Source organism: Coenobita brevimanus, chromosome 40, assembly GCF_032717465.1.
Source record: "Coenobita brevimanus isolate Jiangsu-jjx chromosome 40, ASM3271746v2, whole genome shotgun sequence".
NCBI classification, from domain to species: Eukaryota; Metazoa; Arthropoda; class Malacostraca; order Decapoda; family Coenobitidae; genus Coenobita; species Coenobita brevimanus.
In genome coordinates this window covers 61,343,111-61,359,222 of record NC_136993.1, presented here as the reverse complement: position 1 = coordinate 61,359,222, position 16,112 = coordinate 61,343,111, and the positions used below count along the sequence as shown (strand labels likewise).

At 41.2% G+C, this 16,112-nt stretch overlaps 1 protein-coding gene across 4 annotated transcripts; it reads left to right on the top strand.

Moving 5' to 3' along the window:
• Positions 1-23: 23 nt before the first annotated feature.
• On the top strand, positions 24-15,894 carry LOC145397211 (uncharacterized). Of its 4 annotated transcripts, none has more exons than XM_080270408.1 (6): positions 24-95; positions 4,537-4,634; positions 12,729-12,853; positions 14,084-14,232; positions 14,424-14,459; positions 14,971-15,894. In XM_080270408.1, the coding sequence occupies exons 1-6, from the start codon at positions 44-46 to the stop codon at positions 14,973-14,975; spliced, it is 465 nt and encodes a 154-aa protein (XP_080126534.1). In that variant the 5' UTR covers positions 24-43; the 3' UTR covers positions 14,976-15,894. The 4 variants fall into 4 exon arrangements, with proteins under 4 accessions (XP_080126534.1, XP_080126533.1, XP_080126536.1 ...); XM_080270407.1 differs by having other exon boundaries at positions 14,424-14,473; XM_080270409.1 differs by lacking the exon at positions 24-95 and adding an exon at positions 3,284-3,330 and having other exon boundaries at positions 14,424-14,473.
• Positions 15,895-16,112: the final 218 nt, after the last annotated feature.

Here is a 16,112-nt window from a genome sequence, read left to right as displayed (position 1 = left end):
CAACTCAGAGTTTTGGCGTCTGATATAAGCAAGTCTGAGGCGGATGGAAGCTCACTTGCCAGCCAGAACGATATCCACTTTGCTCATCCACACAGGTGAGGGTTGAATGTATCCTTGCTTTTATCGGTCTGTTTTCATCTGATGGAACCTCTGGCCCAGCAAACACAAAATGCTTGGGCCATTATTGCTCCTATGCTGGCACTCCGACCTTTAATATTTAGGACAAGTGATGTAAACTCTGGCTTCCGATGTTGGTCCGACTTATATCTGATATCCGTTTGCACCGCGGGATGTATCGGTACAATTCGTAATGGGCCAATGATGGAAGCCTTAATCGTGTCTTAATCGGGTGTAAGTAATCGGACCAATTTACAAGCAAGTGTGTCTGGATAGCTTGAAATTAACAGATCTTGAAACTGACTTTTTCTTCCTTTTAATGAATAACATCGTAAACTTTTAGCTTTTCAATGCTTCTTAAAAAATAATAATAATAATCGGGATTCGAACCTTTGTCCTCCGAACGCCTACCGTACTGTACAATCCACACATGCGACAGGTGAATTAGTGAGTGGAGTCTCTCTTACCCAAGTGTTGCTAGCTCAGTATCTCCTTATGTCCCGAATTGCTGCTAAGTGATGGAATGTCTGAAATGAAACAAAAATTAACTGCTTAGTGTGGGGCTCGAACCTGTGCCTCCAACACAGCAGATTTGTGCATGATACCACTATGCCACGGACGACCTCCGTAACCAGCAGTGCAACTCTGACCGTTTTATAGACCCCGTTGTATATATTTTGTGTGTCTACCAATGCCCCTTTAATATTAATATTATCAGTTATGATCTAGTAAGCTGAAAACCAGTTCCACAAAAACACTACCAAAAAATATGGTAAAGACTTTTGTTTTATAACAAGACAGTTGCCTGTGGAAAACTCCCGTCTCCGTCGAAATTACGGTATTATATAAAATATATTTAACTTATCAAATATATGAAAATGATCTGTGATGGATGATGTATAATTATATCACTCAGCTGTTAACTGCTTGACTGGCGTGATCAGCAGTACATAGAATGGGTCAACAATTTATTACCATTCTTGACCCAGTTTTCGAAAAAAGTTATATTTATTTATCAGTCCAGTACTTGTTTTTACATCAATAGGCCCATTATATATATATATATATAGCCTCCCAACATGTATGAAACCTCTGTGGTACAGTGGTAAAGTGTGTGTTATCGTACACTGAAGAACGAGGGTTCGCGTCCCGCCAGGGGAATAAACTTTGGGAGCGTTCTTCAGGCCACATACTGCATTGTTGGACGCAAGGGGTGCTGTGGTTGAACCATTGTCGCATACTATGAAGTCTGTTTACACCCAGTCGGCTTGTGCGGCCCGATTACATTTGGTTCACAGTGCACACACATCCAAAGCCACTCCAAAACTACAATTAAACTTACAAGCACTTCTCATCCTACACAGAAGCCACTTGATAGAGATACATTGGCTGTATCGTCCCCACTTCGGTCAGGATAGGGTGGTCCTGCAGTGGGCACTCAAACGGCTGATGAGATGAGATATACACATAAATGGCCTATTGATGTACAACATATATTGGACGGATATATATATATATAAAATAGGGCTATTGATGTACAACATGCATTCATGTATTGGACGATATATATATACTGTATATATATATATATATATATATATATATATACTGTATATATATATATATATATATATATATATATATATAATATATATACTGTATATATATATATATATATATATATATATATATATATATATATATATAACCATTACTGCCAGGAATCCGTCCAGTGTATGGTTGCCGTTTCAGCCCAGTGTTGGGAAAACCTAAGCTTACTAATACCAATTCGGATCACTTCTAAAACAGCTCCAAGCTGGCGCAGGGGGCGGGGCATCGGAGTGACGTCACTGGCACGAAACCCCAGCAGCGCTCCCACTTCTGGGGATTTTGTCCCCAGATTGGAACTTTTTAGTGCATCTAGGGATAAATCTGGGGAAATGAGCTTTCTGGGGATTTTCTGGGGAATTCTGGTCATGCTTAGTGACAATTTAGGGATTTATGCCTAAAATGATTAATTCATTTCCACTGAAGGGTAGCACATTTATGGGAGGGAGGCGATCGCCCAAGAGTTTAGTGGTCAGCTGTTTTGTGAGCTATATTTTTTATCGAGAATTTTCATTGGCTAATGAAGTCAAACATTTTGACATCTCAGCCAATCACAGTCCATCTCTGTTCTCGGCTCGGCCTCGGTGCCGGTTTGTTTACATTGATCCTCCACATGTTGGACTCCGTCATACGCTGAGTAAGAGCATGATTTATTATTGATATTATTTTGAGTTATCATCAAATATAGCTTCATATCAGTCCTGCATAAAAGTGAATAGAGCTTGTATGTTAAGTGTACTTGTAACAGGATGTCATGTGGTAATAGGATATCATGAAATAAACCCACGTTAAAATGAAAGGTGTACTGTACAGCCATACACCGTTTCTACCCGGCTTGGGGTCCCTCTCCAGGTAGGCTAGTGACAAACTAAGTACAAAAACAGCGTATATATAATATGAATGGGTAGATGGGGGGAGTAGAGAGTAAGAGTGGTGGCGGCCGTTAGCAGTTGCTTTGAAAGCACACAGTGGATATTATATTTGTATTATTATGTATCTGATGATAGAATGAGCTGAAACGAAAATTACATTCGTTTCCGTATTTTTTTTTTTTTTTCCGTGAGGTACGGTGCATACAAAAACAAATTATTGGAATGCCTGGGTAATATATCGTGTCGACAGCCCATTCTTCTATCAAAGAAAATGGATTTAGCATCCCATTTTCTTCTATGAACTTAATTTGGTCATCTATAACAAAATGAAACTTTTCATATTTCTTGAGAACATAAAGGGCTTTTTTTTTTTTTTTTCTTTCTTTGTTCTTTAAGGTCAGAAAACAATGCTTTATTTTCTTTTACTTATACCTAAGCTATGTAAACCAAAAGATTACTGTATAATGAAAAATGAATCTCATAAGTATAAACCACCCATTTCGTCTTATGAATAAAAAAAATAAAAAAAAATGATTTTCTTATAAGTACATTTAAATATATAATTTTAATCTGGGGACTTTTTGTCCAATCTGGGGATTTTTCATCCCAAGTCTAGGGAATTACTGATCTCCTCTTGTGAGAGCCCTGAACCCCAGTTTAGTGGACTCCTGACCATGGTGGTGAGTGGATGTTAGCACTACTCACCAGATCATGACATTTTCAAACCGGAGAAGTAAGGGAAGGGACTGAAATGTGTGAGGGAAGGTGTGGGGGTGTCAGGAAGGATATGAGGGTGTGAAGGAAGGTGTGGGGTGTGAGGGAGGATATGATAGTGTTAGGGATGGTGTGGTGTGTGAGGGAAGGTGTGGGGTGTGAGGGAGGATATGATAGTGTTAGGGATGGTGTGGTGTGTGAGCGAAGGTGTGGGGGTGTGATGGAAGGTGCAGGAGTGTGAGGGAACCTACTGCAATATTATAGGGTAAAACAAGTCCATGCTTCTTCCCCTTCTTCGTTTTCCCTTATTATTAATGTTTTATTTGAGTCTTCCTTTTTATACATTTTCTGTTACTTAAGCCAACTGACGTCACACACAAGCCACGCCTCCCTATGCCCTGAGGGAAAGTGATCTGAACTGGTATTAACAGACTTAGGGGAAAAGAATGTTATTTATATATCGACCCAACACAAGTTTTACATAAATTGGCCCGATATAAATAGAATATTATGGCCAGTAATCGGTCCAACGCATGGTTGCCGTTTCAGTCCAGTGTCGAAAAACAAGTTTTATTTATATATCGGCCCAACACAAGTTTTACCTCAATTGGCCCGATAAAAACAGAATATTACGGGCAGGAATCGGTCCAGTGTTGTTGATGTTCCGTTATATGCCAGTGCTGGCCCGTCATTTCAGTGTTTGCTGGGGCCAAGCAGTTTGTTATTTTATTTTTATTATTTTTTTTTTTGGGGGGGACTGCTCTTGGTTATCTTACATTTTTCAGACATTCTGTGATCGAAGGTATGGATTCCAGTGTGGTAAATAGTGTGAGTTTCGATCTTTTATAGTGTGTAAACATAAAGACTTGAAGAGGGAGTCTTTTTTTTTTTTTTTTTAAGACTTAAATGTTGTATCTTCAAAGCATCACTTCGAGGAAGAATAGCCAAATGGAAGGCGACATGGAGGCGATTTGTTTGTGGCCACCCCTTGCCCTGATTCTGTAAAGAGTGGCCACAAACAGTCTCCTTGTTATCCTGTTCTGTGTCATTTGGCTGTCCTTGCTCCAACTCACACCTCTCATATAGCTGTCCACTCCATCCTTCCAACTCCTCCTTGGTCTCCCCCTTCTCCTCTCCCCGTCCATCTCATTCACATACGGTACTCTTTTAGTCTGTCTGATTCTCCATTCTCTCCACCTATTATGCCACCCTTATTTCATTTCAGAGTTGGTCAACAATCAGCACAGCAAAAAGGCAGCCCAAACCGCCAAGATGAAAGTGCTTCTCTGTCTGACCGTCTTGTTGGGAGTATCTCAGGCTGCGGTGAGTCTTGCACACACACACACACACACACACACACACACACACAAATATAGGCATTACATCACTTGGGCTGTCACAAGCATCACTCACTACAAACGCTCCCATTCTTTCCCATTCGTGTTTTGCCAGCCTGAGGAAAGGTTAATTCTGGCTACCACTCCCCCTCCAAGGCTATAGTCAAGATCTGCAGTGAATCTTCTTATGATTTATTAACAGGTATAGTCAGTGGCGCAGCCACGATTTGTCCAAGGGGTGGGGAGTAACCTGCCCCCTGTGACGAGTAAAATCGTACGGCGTTAGCCAGAGATCCAGAGAAAAATACCAAGTGCGTCTACGTGGCTAAGAGGGTAAAGGAGATAGTTCTTAACCTGTAAGGCCAAAAATGACCTAAATAATAATGTTTTACTCACTTCTCTGGAGATGATTATAAAAGTCCAGAAAAGGGCCAATTATATCCACTGACCGTCAATGCGTCCAAAAAGGCTGGTGGAAGTGGAAACTGAACTAAAGACGGGACGGGACCCGGTGTAGCACGAATTCCTGACTCCTTGCGTTCATTTTGCATGTGCCGAGCGTACGCCGTCGGCTGCCAGACACATGCCAGACGTACAACTCATTCACACTAACTCTGGAGAGGAACTTGTAACTGGCTATTTCGTCTCTCCGTGAATTCGGGCTAGGGAATTTCACCCACGATAATGTCGACTAATATATATTGCTAAGCCCCATCATTTTTATAATTTTAGAATCTTGATCTCATGTTTAGTCTCTCTTAGTCGTAATGTATGATAGACGTTATTGTACAGTCGTGGTCTTAAACATCTATTTTCCTGTACCCCGTGCCTCAGGCTGGCTCACATACAGTATGCTCGGCAAGTCATACTGGAGTAAGAGGGGCTGAGAGGGAGGAGCCAGAGAGAAGGAAAAGTGGGAGGAGGGACGAGTGAAGGTTTGGAGGTGGTGAGAGTTGGTAGGTGAGAAAGAGATGCGAAGTGATTGCCACATAATTTGTCTATTTTCTTTCATTCAGGGTATCATATGAGGCCCTTATTAACATGGTTCGTCAAGCACCGAAAATAAAAAATGGAGAAAAACGCAAAGTTTCGCGACTTTCAAAATGCCATATCTCGGTAGCCAGCAAAGATATCTGAGTGATTATTTATTTATTATTTTGTTTTGTAGCTTTATGTATGTCCTTTAATGTCATTATAATCATACAATGGCATATTGAAAGCTGAAACAGTGATTGCGTTTTTTGTCGACCCCTGTCTCAAACAACACCATACTGTACTAAAATGGTTAATAACACCTACAGTGTTAGTGATATCGCTATTATTTTCATGTATGTTTAAGTTAAAGACATATACATAAGTGCCAGCATATCATAACTTTGTAAAGAAAACCATATTTCACTGTGGGCAAGGTAAAACCATAGTCAGGATACCAGTACTCCAGGCCGCAATTCCTCCTCATCTTGGCAACATTCTGCTTCCACTTCTCAGGATGGCGGCCTCCCTTCCTCTGGATGGTCCTGCATCATCACTGGTGTAATACCAGGAAATGTTATCCCACCAGGTTGACACCAGTGTAACGGTAGGAATTTCTATTCTCACCGTTATTGTTCATCCAGTGTAATGATAGTGATATTTATATTCTTACCTGTTGTGGGTACGGATCAGTTCATCCGTGGGTATACAAGTGGTACTCGACTTAGTATAACAGTTTATAGTAAATGTTTATGCAAAGAAAGAATTGTGGTAGCGTTTACAGTTTTTGGCCGAGTTTAGATTTAATCAGTACCACGGGTGGTCGTCCTTCCCTCAGCGAAGGAATCTTGAATTGGAAGGGGAGTGAATTTGGCTTGAGGATATAATTTCCTGGATTAGGTACACTAATAAAGAAAAGAAAATGATATATATTTTTACTCTACTTAAATAATTCTGTTAATTTCCACAAAACATTTTTTTAATTACATGACCCTTTTTAGTATGAGAGAAGATTGTATATGTTACCAAGGTTTTTGGGTGGTCATTCCTCTAACATTATTACCAGACGTAAACAATTTGATACACACGAGGTATGGAGTTGTTGTTCTTTACTTTCCTTTTGACCGTTACTCTTGGACTCAACAATAGCCTCAAGACCGGGACCTTTTTACGGGCATGAATTGTTTGTTCGGGCTGGCATAGCCTCGAACCAATAAGAATGATTATCTGTGTTCATCTTTCATCCATTTAATATATTCTCCTCATGTAATTTTCTCGATTCCCACATCGTCAGTATTATTTACAGTTCATGATCGACAATGTTATATAGTTACTAGAAATACATAATCTCTCGGGCTTGCCTAGCCTCGAGGAATAATTAAAAAAAAAAAAATATAATTACCAAGAATACCCAATCATTCGGGCTTGTTTAGCCTCGAAGTACAATTCAAATATCACATTAATGCTCACAATTACTAAGTTCCTTTCCACGCTCCTGATTTTTCTAAAACATTAATATTAAAGAAAGAGGACGGTTACTGAATTTGAATTTCACCTTTCCGTTAAAAATCATAACACTTTTAAATTTCTACTCCTTATCTACAAAAAAAGAAGTTCACTTGATAGGATCATTAATACCATATCAACTACTTTCGGTTTGTAAAATAACTCGTGGGTAGTGTGTGTATGTAAGAGTCTACGGGCAATACCACGAGAAGGTCTCGTGCACACTTTGACGTCGCCGGTGTCTGGGGACTGAACGAACGTCCATTAGATACGACGTCTGGGGCTCGAGTGACTACGTTGGGCAGCCACTGCTTAGTCAAATGAGATGGTGTTTTTGAAATATGGTGGGTTTCAATTCTCTTTACAATTTATTTAGCAGTGTACACATGACGCCAGGACTTTTGATTGAATTGGGGAAAATTTGGGATTTATTCCTCACTAAATTTAGATACTGATTCTATCACTATCTCAATTTGAATCTGAGAGCAGCTCATGCCATCTAGTGACGGCCAAGATAAACGGGACTTTAAATCCTCACAAATGACATTATTTAGGCCTTTTGGACTGTCAATCTTACATATTTGGGTTCTAGCAGCTTCATTAGCAAACATTTCACAACTAGGTTACAGAAAGAATTGTATATTCATCATTATTCTGTTTAAGGTTTAAACTCGGCGCCCAGCAACGACGCACAAAGGAAGGGGATAAGCTGCTCGCATATGTCTTTCATTACTCGGCCAGATGGGGAACTCCCATAGCTCAACATCCACAATTACATCACCCACTGCATAGATACAGAGATACATACATGTAAAAATAAAGTTAACCCTACATTAATCATTAACATATGAATTACTACTTCGAGTAGGAACTTATAAACTAATATTCAGGTTACACCCTATCTAACTTAAAATTACAGTACTACTAAACACATACATGAATGTCAAATGTGTGGCACTACACTGGCACTACTGGTATCCGCCATAATAACGGGGAATGCCGATTTCCCACGAAAATATCGCTCAAAATCAGGGAAGCGAAGCTGTGAGTACATCCAGGGCTGGGTGTAAACACGGAACTGAAGACCGCGCCGTCTCACGCAGTCTGTGATTGGCCGAGAGAAGCCTACACGGTACACAACGCGGCACGCCATTGGCTCGTTCAGCCAGTCAAGGCGGCCTTTGACGTCAAGGCGCTTAGCCAAATCTGTGGCTAACAATCAGAACTCTGGGGAGTGGCGAGACGGTAGTGACAGTAAAAAATGTGCCTGTATTGGATTTTCGACCTTATGACCGTTGGTATGGTTAGTCCAGCCTTCTGTCTCGATGATGGAGACTGCCTGCTGAATCATGTCCCACTAGCCTAGCAACCATGCCATTCATTGGGGCGACGGTAGCCAAGTGTGTAGAAAAGAAAGGGGGTGAGGTTGCGATACGGACCACCACTACCTTTATAGAAATGCTATTTTCGACCTTCTGCTGGCTGCATAACCAAACTGTGTTTCACAGGATACTAGGATTGTCACTTGGTCATGATGTATTTAAGTAAATTTTGAGAAAAGTGGCACATGACCTACTCTGTGAATAGGGGCCTCATATAAAGAAGTTAATATTCGGTAGATAAAGCTGCATTACACCTTGTATCGCGGCGACAGATAACATGTTTTAGATAGGTGGTGATAGGAAGGGCTGGCTCGTGAGTGAAATATACTGTACTGTATATACTTGACAAATGACAGACTAAACATTAGTGCGGTGCCAGATCTTTTGTGTTTATCCGCATATTTTGACTTTGGATGCAGAATGGAATCTGGATGGCTTTGACTTCTGTAAAGTTTGTGCAAGAAAAGTGCTCTACCCTTTCATGTAATTAATTTTTGGAAGTAAATATCATATACAACCTTTGACATGGCTGTGTCCACAGTGAATATGATCATTTCAGTATACACTTCCTCCATACAGTCACAATTATGTTCACTATTTTACCATCAACCACTCACTTGATGTAGTGCTGCCTACTTCTTCCTTAGCCTCTATCATTCTTTTTCTGTGCCTGCCCTCCTCTCTTCCTATTTCTCCCATCTTTCCTGTCACTACTTAATGCTTTTCTTTCCATTACATGTGACTTTACATTGAGTGACAAGCCAAATGGTTTCCTGTAAGCCAAGAAACCATTTACAACGCTGGGTGGTAACCATATAACTAAACCATACGTGCTCCCTATGTGTCAAGTGGGTTGGTGGAGGGTTAGTGCCCCTCCCTGTAAAACAAATAACTCAGAGTCAAATGGCCACCCCGTATGGGGTTATGGCGTCTGGCAATAGATAGATAGATAGATAGTATATGAAAAGTTTATTTAAAATAATTTTGCATAAAAGGTAAATAAATTTGATGTCTATCGACATAGGATATAATAACGGTATCTCTCATAATCTGTTAGAAGGAAAATTAAACCAAACCCTACCCAAACCCCCATAACATATCTGTGTCAATGTTAACAGACACTGGTCAAGGGAAACTAACTAGGAAAGCCTTAGTAAATAGTTCAGTGACCTCCTGCCTCAATCTCTCGCAGTCTTCGCGTCACTGAGGAAACAATGTTGTTGATGGTTTGCTGGTTTTTTCTGAACTACTCCCACTCACCCTTGGTGTGCTGGAGGAGGCGAGCCGTGTCCTCCCGTTTGTTGGCTTCCATGCGTTGACAATGTGGGCCCACACAATCTCGATGGCTCTGCACTAATATTTGATCTGTCACGTCAGCATATTCCTCTCACGAGCCAGCCCTTGATATCACCACCTATCAAAAGCTTGTTATCTGATGCCGCTATACAAGGTATAATGCAGCTTTATCTACCGAATATTAACTCCCTTACAGTTTTTCCTGCCCTGAATGAAAGAAAATAGACAAATTATGTGGCTACCACAGTGCACATCATTCTCTCTCCCATACCTCCCCTCCCTCCCCTCCCTCACTCCACCCCAGCACCATCGCTTGTCCCCTCACTCACCTTCCCTTCTCTCTCTGGCCCCTCCCTCTCACTTCAGTGTGACTTGCCGTACATAAAGGAGCCAGCCTGAGGGACGGGGTACCGGACAATAGGTGATTATTTATGACCACGACTGTACGTGTGGAATTGCGCCAATACAACTGTTGAAACATGGAACTGTATGAAATAATATCACTGATATTTCCATGTTATTTCCACGAATGTGTGGAAACAGTGGTGGTTGCCCATGATGCTAGGCGCTATTTGGAATCTCGACCTCAGAGTCAAAGGGGGGCGGATGGCATCGTGCCCCCCCTCCCCCTGGCTGTGCCACTGGGTATATTGATGTTTTTGTCATTACTAGCGGTTCTTGTTCAGATCAGAGATAAATTGTATCTAGTTACGTTCTTGATGAATAGATTGAACTCAGACCAACTTCCGTAGTCTGACCTCAGGGCGCGTCCACAAGTGTACTCAAACATATGTTGGCAACACAGCTAGCAACATGCTCGGGAACATGTTTGCTGCAGTATTTGGACAGATGTATGCAAACATGTTTCAGTGCAGCTTCGAACACTAGCACCAGAGGTGATGGCATAAGTGTGTCCATACGAGGCAGTTGAGACTTCATGATCTTGCCAACATGATCTGGACGCTGCTGTTCCCAGCATGTTTGCAGCGTGTTCGTTACTGTGTTGCTTACATGTTGCCAACACTTGTTTGAGCACATGTGTGGATGCGCTCTTAGAGGTGAATTCTAGAGTTACTTATATTTATTCATTTTTTCATATATTTATTACCTTGTTCAATTCAGAGATAAACTGGGTCTAGTTACAAGTACACACCATGATGAATAGTTTGAACTGAAAAAATGAACACCATAATTTGACATTACATTTGCATTTTGGAGTTATTTATGTATTTGTTTATTATATTTTATTTACTGAACATAGAGAGTGGAAGTAATGCTAATATAAGTGGCTGGGGAATGGCTGGGAGAAGGAGGGAGGTGAGAAGACAGAAAGAAATCAGTAGGACTGAAGTTGTGGAAGCAATGAAGAAAGACAAATTGGGGAAAGCCCCAGGAATTGATGGAGTGTGTGATGAAATGCTGAAGCATGGGGGAAAGATAGCAGTAGAATGTATGTGGAAGATGTGCAGATTGGCCTGGGAGGAAAGTAGAGTCCCAGAGGATTGGAAATCAGGTATAATTATTCCCTTGTACAAAGGAAAAGGGGATAAAGAAGTGTGTGGTAATCATGGGAGCATTTGTCATCTTAGTGTAATAGTAAAAGTATATGGTAGGATACTTATTGACAGAGTCAGGGAAATAACAGAGGAATTAGTTGGAGAAGAACAAGGAGGCTTTAGGAAGGGAAGAGGTTGTGTAGATCAGATATTCATTCTTAGATCTTTAGTGGAAAAGTTTCTAGAGAAGGGAAAGAAGTTGTATGCGGCTTTCATGGATTTGGAGAAAGCATATGACAGGGTGGATAGACAAGGATTGTGGAAAGTATTAAGAATATATGGAATAGATGGGAAGTTGTCGAATGCTGTGAAGAGTATGTATGATGGTGCTAAGGCTGCAGTGCGTGTGGATGGTGGTGAGCCGAGTGAATTTTTCTCTTTGAAGGTTAGGTTGAAACAGGGATGTGTCATGTCTCCATGGTTGTTCAATCTGTACATGGATAGGGTAATAAAAGAGATACAAGGTAGAGCAGTGGATGTTGGAGTGGCCCTAGTGAGAGAGGTTAGTGTTTGGAAACTCCCTGTACTGTTGTTTGCAGATGATACTGTGTTGTTAAGTGAAGACGAAGGGGAGCTGCAAGGCTTGGTGAATGAGTTTGGGAGAGTGTGTAAGAAACGGAATCTAAAGGTGGATATAGGAAAGAGTAAAGTGATGGTCTTTGAGAGAGGTGAAGTCAGTGTATGTACAGTGAGGTTGGATGGTGAGGAAACAGATAATGTGAGTATGTTTAAGTACTTGGGGAGTGTGATGAGTAAGGATCGAAGTTTGGAGGGTGAAGTGCCTTAAAGGGTACAACAAGGAAGAAAGGTTGCTGGTTCCTTGAAGCAGTGGTAAGAAACAGGGAAGTGAGCATGGAAGTAAAAAAATTACATGACAATATTGTGATACCAACTCTAACGTATGGAAGTGAAGCTTGGACGTTGTTGGAAGGATACAAGTCAAGAGTGAGAGCAGTGGAAATGAGTTATTTAAGAGGAGCCTGTGGAGACACATGGAGAAACAGGCTGACAAATGAGGATATAAAGAAGCGTTGTGGTGTGGATGTGGATGTGATAGGAAGCTTTAGGAGGAACACACTGAGGTGGTTTGGCCATGTGGAGAGGATGGAGGGTGGGAGACTGACGAGGAGAGTGTATGTGAGTGAGGTGGAGGGGGGGAGAGGGAGGGGGAGGCCGAGGATGAGATGGAGGGATGGAGTGGAGAGGTATATGAAAGAGGGGGTGTGAGTTGGGAGCAGGGCAGTGAAATGGTGGAGGACAGGGCGATGTGGAGGAGATTTGTTTGTGGCCACGCCGTACGCGATTAAGGCGTCTGGCAATAGATAGACAGATAGATTTACTTCGATAACGCATACTTTTGTGTCGCAGAATCTTATGACAAAGGAACAAGGGAATATCGAGGAGGATGACGACACTCAGCTGCAACTTGAAGAAAGGCAGGTCGACATCTTAAACCCGGACATCATATTCCCACCGAATTGCATCGCCGGACCGTAAGTGACATTAAACTCTTGGTGGCACAGGAAGTGTCGTTGCAAATGTTCTTAAGCGATTTATTTTGCATATTAGACATTACTCGTCTTGGATGCTATGACAAAGGGCGAGTGATATTCGGATTCTAGTACATACGTAGCCTACCAGATAAATGTGAGATATTATGGGACTTAGCCAGTGAAGAGCCCTGTCCCGTATTCTCTTCGGTTAAGGAAGCTCCCTAACACCTCTTCCTTAGCGATTTAATTGTGAATACAGCTGGTTAATATCTTTTTATAAGTCATTTATGCAGAGTATGGCGATAGTGGAAGGATTTATATCACAGAAAAGGACGGTACGGCGAAATAAACGAAAACAATAAGTCGCTTAGGAAAAGTGTTGAGGAGCTTCCTTACCCAACGAGAATTTGACCCTTGTGTGTAAAATCTTATGCAGCTAAAGTGAAGCCTCATACAGAGCTTCACTTGCACCTTTCATGTGATTATCCTTAGGGTGGGACTGACTGACTGGGGAAGGGAATGGAAGGGCAGGTAGGGAGGGTAAAAGACGGGAGGGCAGGCTAGGGGAGGTTAGGGCAGGGGAGGGAAAGGTATTAGAAGGGCAGGGTAGGGGAGAGCAGAGGAGGAGAGGGCAAGGCGGGGGAGGGCAGCGCTTCAGGAGACACTCCCACATCAAAAACTACATCATCAGGTTCAAGGACTCAGTAATTACTCAATCCACTGAGCCAGAGAGCATCGTTTTGGATTTTATTCGAACCATCTCACGATTTCCTTTAACTTATGATGGACATTTGGAAATGGGAGTTTAGATACGGCATTAATATATTTCTTCAGTATGAGACGCCTTTCCTAAGATCAGTAAAATCATCAGTTAGCAGCAAGAATAGACTGAACAGCACATCATCCTGGTTGAGGGGGTTCGCAATTTGTCTTTCAACTCAGCTTGGAAGGTCTGATTGTGCTGGAGCCACTGAGCAGTAGTATCTTTGTGTCTGACCTCCTCCCCCTTAGCTCACAAGCTACAACTAAACTGTCTGAAAGTACGCACTAACTATTCACGCAGGCAACCCAGCATTCCTCTCAGCTCGGCAAATCAGAGTATGATATAGCCAACAGACAATGTCATCTTCTTGCCAAATCCCCCACTTCGAAATGCCTTTACTAAGATGAATAAAAAAAAAACTCATAACTATGCACATAAGTAATCCAACCTTCCTCTCAACTCTGCAGGGTTACACCGTGTTTCTGGGCAGGTGGGGTGTGCTATCCTCTTTGGTTGAAGCGGAACGTTAATGTGAACTGCTTGTATTCGGCATTGAACGCATCCTGTGGCTCCCCTGGCTGTGTCTGCTACCGTTGTTCACCGTTCCCCCCTATAGGTGAGCACTAACTCCTTAGTCTCTCTCTCTCTCTCTCTCTCTCTCTCTCTCTCTCTCTCTCTCTCTCTCTCTCTCATGCTGTACATAGTTTTTATGTGAGAAGTGTACCTACACGTGTGTATAGATGTATCTCTACCTTAAAAGTATCATCCTCAGTCAGAAAGAAGATAGCCTACTCTTTCTTGCTACAGAATGTCCGCCAGGTCAACTGTGTCCTCTTATAGCTGGTAAGATGTAAGAAGTAAGACCCTCCCCTGTCCTAATGTCCAGGTGGCAGTGACTTGTAAGCACAGTAATCATTTTTCTTCTTTAAGTTGACAAAGAATTCTCCCACACCAATGTGGGAATATAACTAGAAGACTACATTATTTTTAATCGTGCACAATATTGTTGTTTTTCTGGCCCATGGCACATCTAAAATGTAAATTCAGTGGACTGCAGCCTTAAACTGCCCTTCTTCAGTCCACCATCCTCCTTTTGGGAGGATGGGGAAGATGTTAAGGGACATTTGCATAACCAGACAGTATAGCTACACAGTTTTTCAGGATCTGCCATATTAAACAACCACTAGTGTCTGTCTTTAGAAACCCTTTCACTACTAGGGTACTCTCATGAGCTGAATGTAAGGTTCTGGAAAAAAAAATAATGTCCTCGGGCAGAATGAGTTAATATTATAGTACAAATCAAATGGTAAACTTAATTATCTTTGGTATTAAATTAGACTACCTCTGATTACAGAATGAGAGCTGTTGTCGTTGAAGGCGTGGACACCACGTCACTGGACATCGATACGAACCCAATCACTGAACATGGATAATGGATATGGACCTAATCACTGAACTCAAATACAGACTTCTGACCTCTTCACAGTTGTACTACTCTTCCATAAATGCATAACTGGCACTTCAGGAATTTTTGTTAAATTTTTGAAAAGGAAATTTTATCTAACAGGGCCATTGTTTAACTTTCATTAGTTGCTTTTTACTTGTATACATCCAGGTACCTATAAGTTTCTGTTGGCAATTTTTATAATGTTATCATAGCTATTTATTTAAAAATTTAAACAAAAAAAAGCCCATTCACTACAAGTCTCTCTCTCTTAATATTATTGATAAACTTTAATCTGATATTATCCAGAAAACCATTCAGAACATAAGCTAAGTAATTTTCGGTGTAAGATTTTATAGAACTACAGCAACAGTTATAAGTTTCAGCACTTGATTGTGTCATTCTTCCAAACCATTACTAATGTTAAAAAAAAGTACATGTAAAGAAACTAAAGGGGAGGGGGGGAGACAAAGAGTGGCTTGGTTGAGAACAAAAGAACTAATAAGAATCCTGTGTGGATGAAATTAGCGAGATGCACAGGACATAAAGCACACATGAATCACTAGTCAGTATTTACACATAGTAAAAAAATCTTAAACATTTCCAGCGCAAATATATATATATATTTTTTTCCTACACCTTAAGTTGGCTATGATGTGAAAGTAAAGCCAGGATCATTTAAACTATCTGTAGAACCAGCTCAGTGCAGACCTTGTTATACCATCACAAGATAAAGTTTGCCTGCTCTTCTACAGCGTGTACTTCACACTTAGAGAATGTCTATTATTTTCTTCCCTAGCACATCATAGAAAAAGAAAATCAATGGGCAGAGAAGCACGCGCGAGAGTCTCAGCTTACTCTTGCACTGACTTTGAGGATTTCCAAACAGCAGAGTAAGAGTACTCTTCCTTTAATTTCCCACCGTTTATATGCTAATGGACGCTTGTTTAACTTGGTAGCGACGTGTGAAGTAAAGTTAAAATATACATAACAGCCACTGAAAAGTTAATTTACTCTAGTTACATGGCTTACATCATCTGACTGTGTCTGAC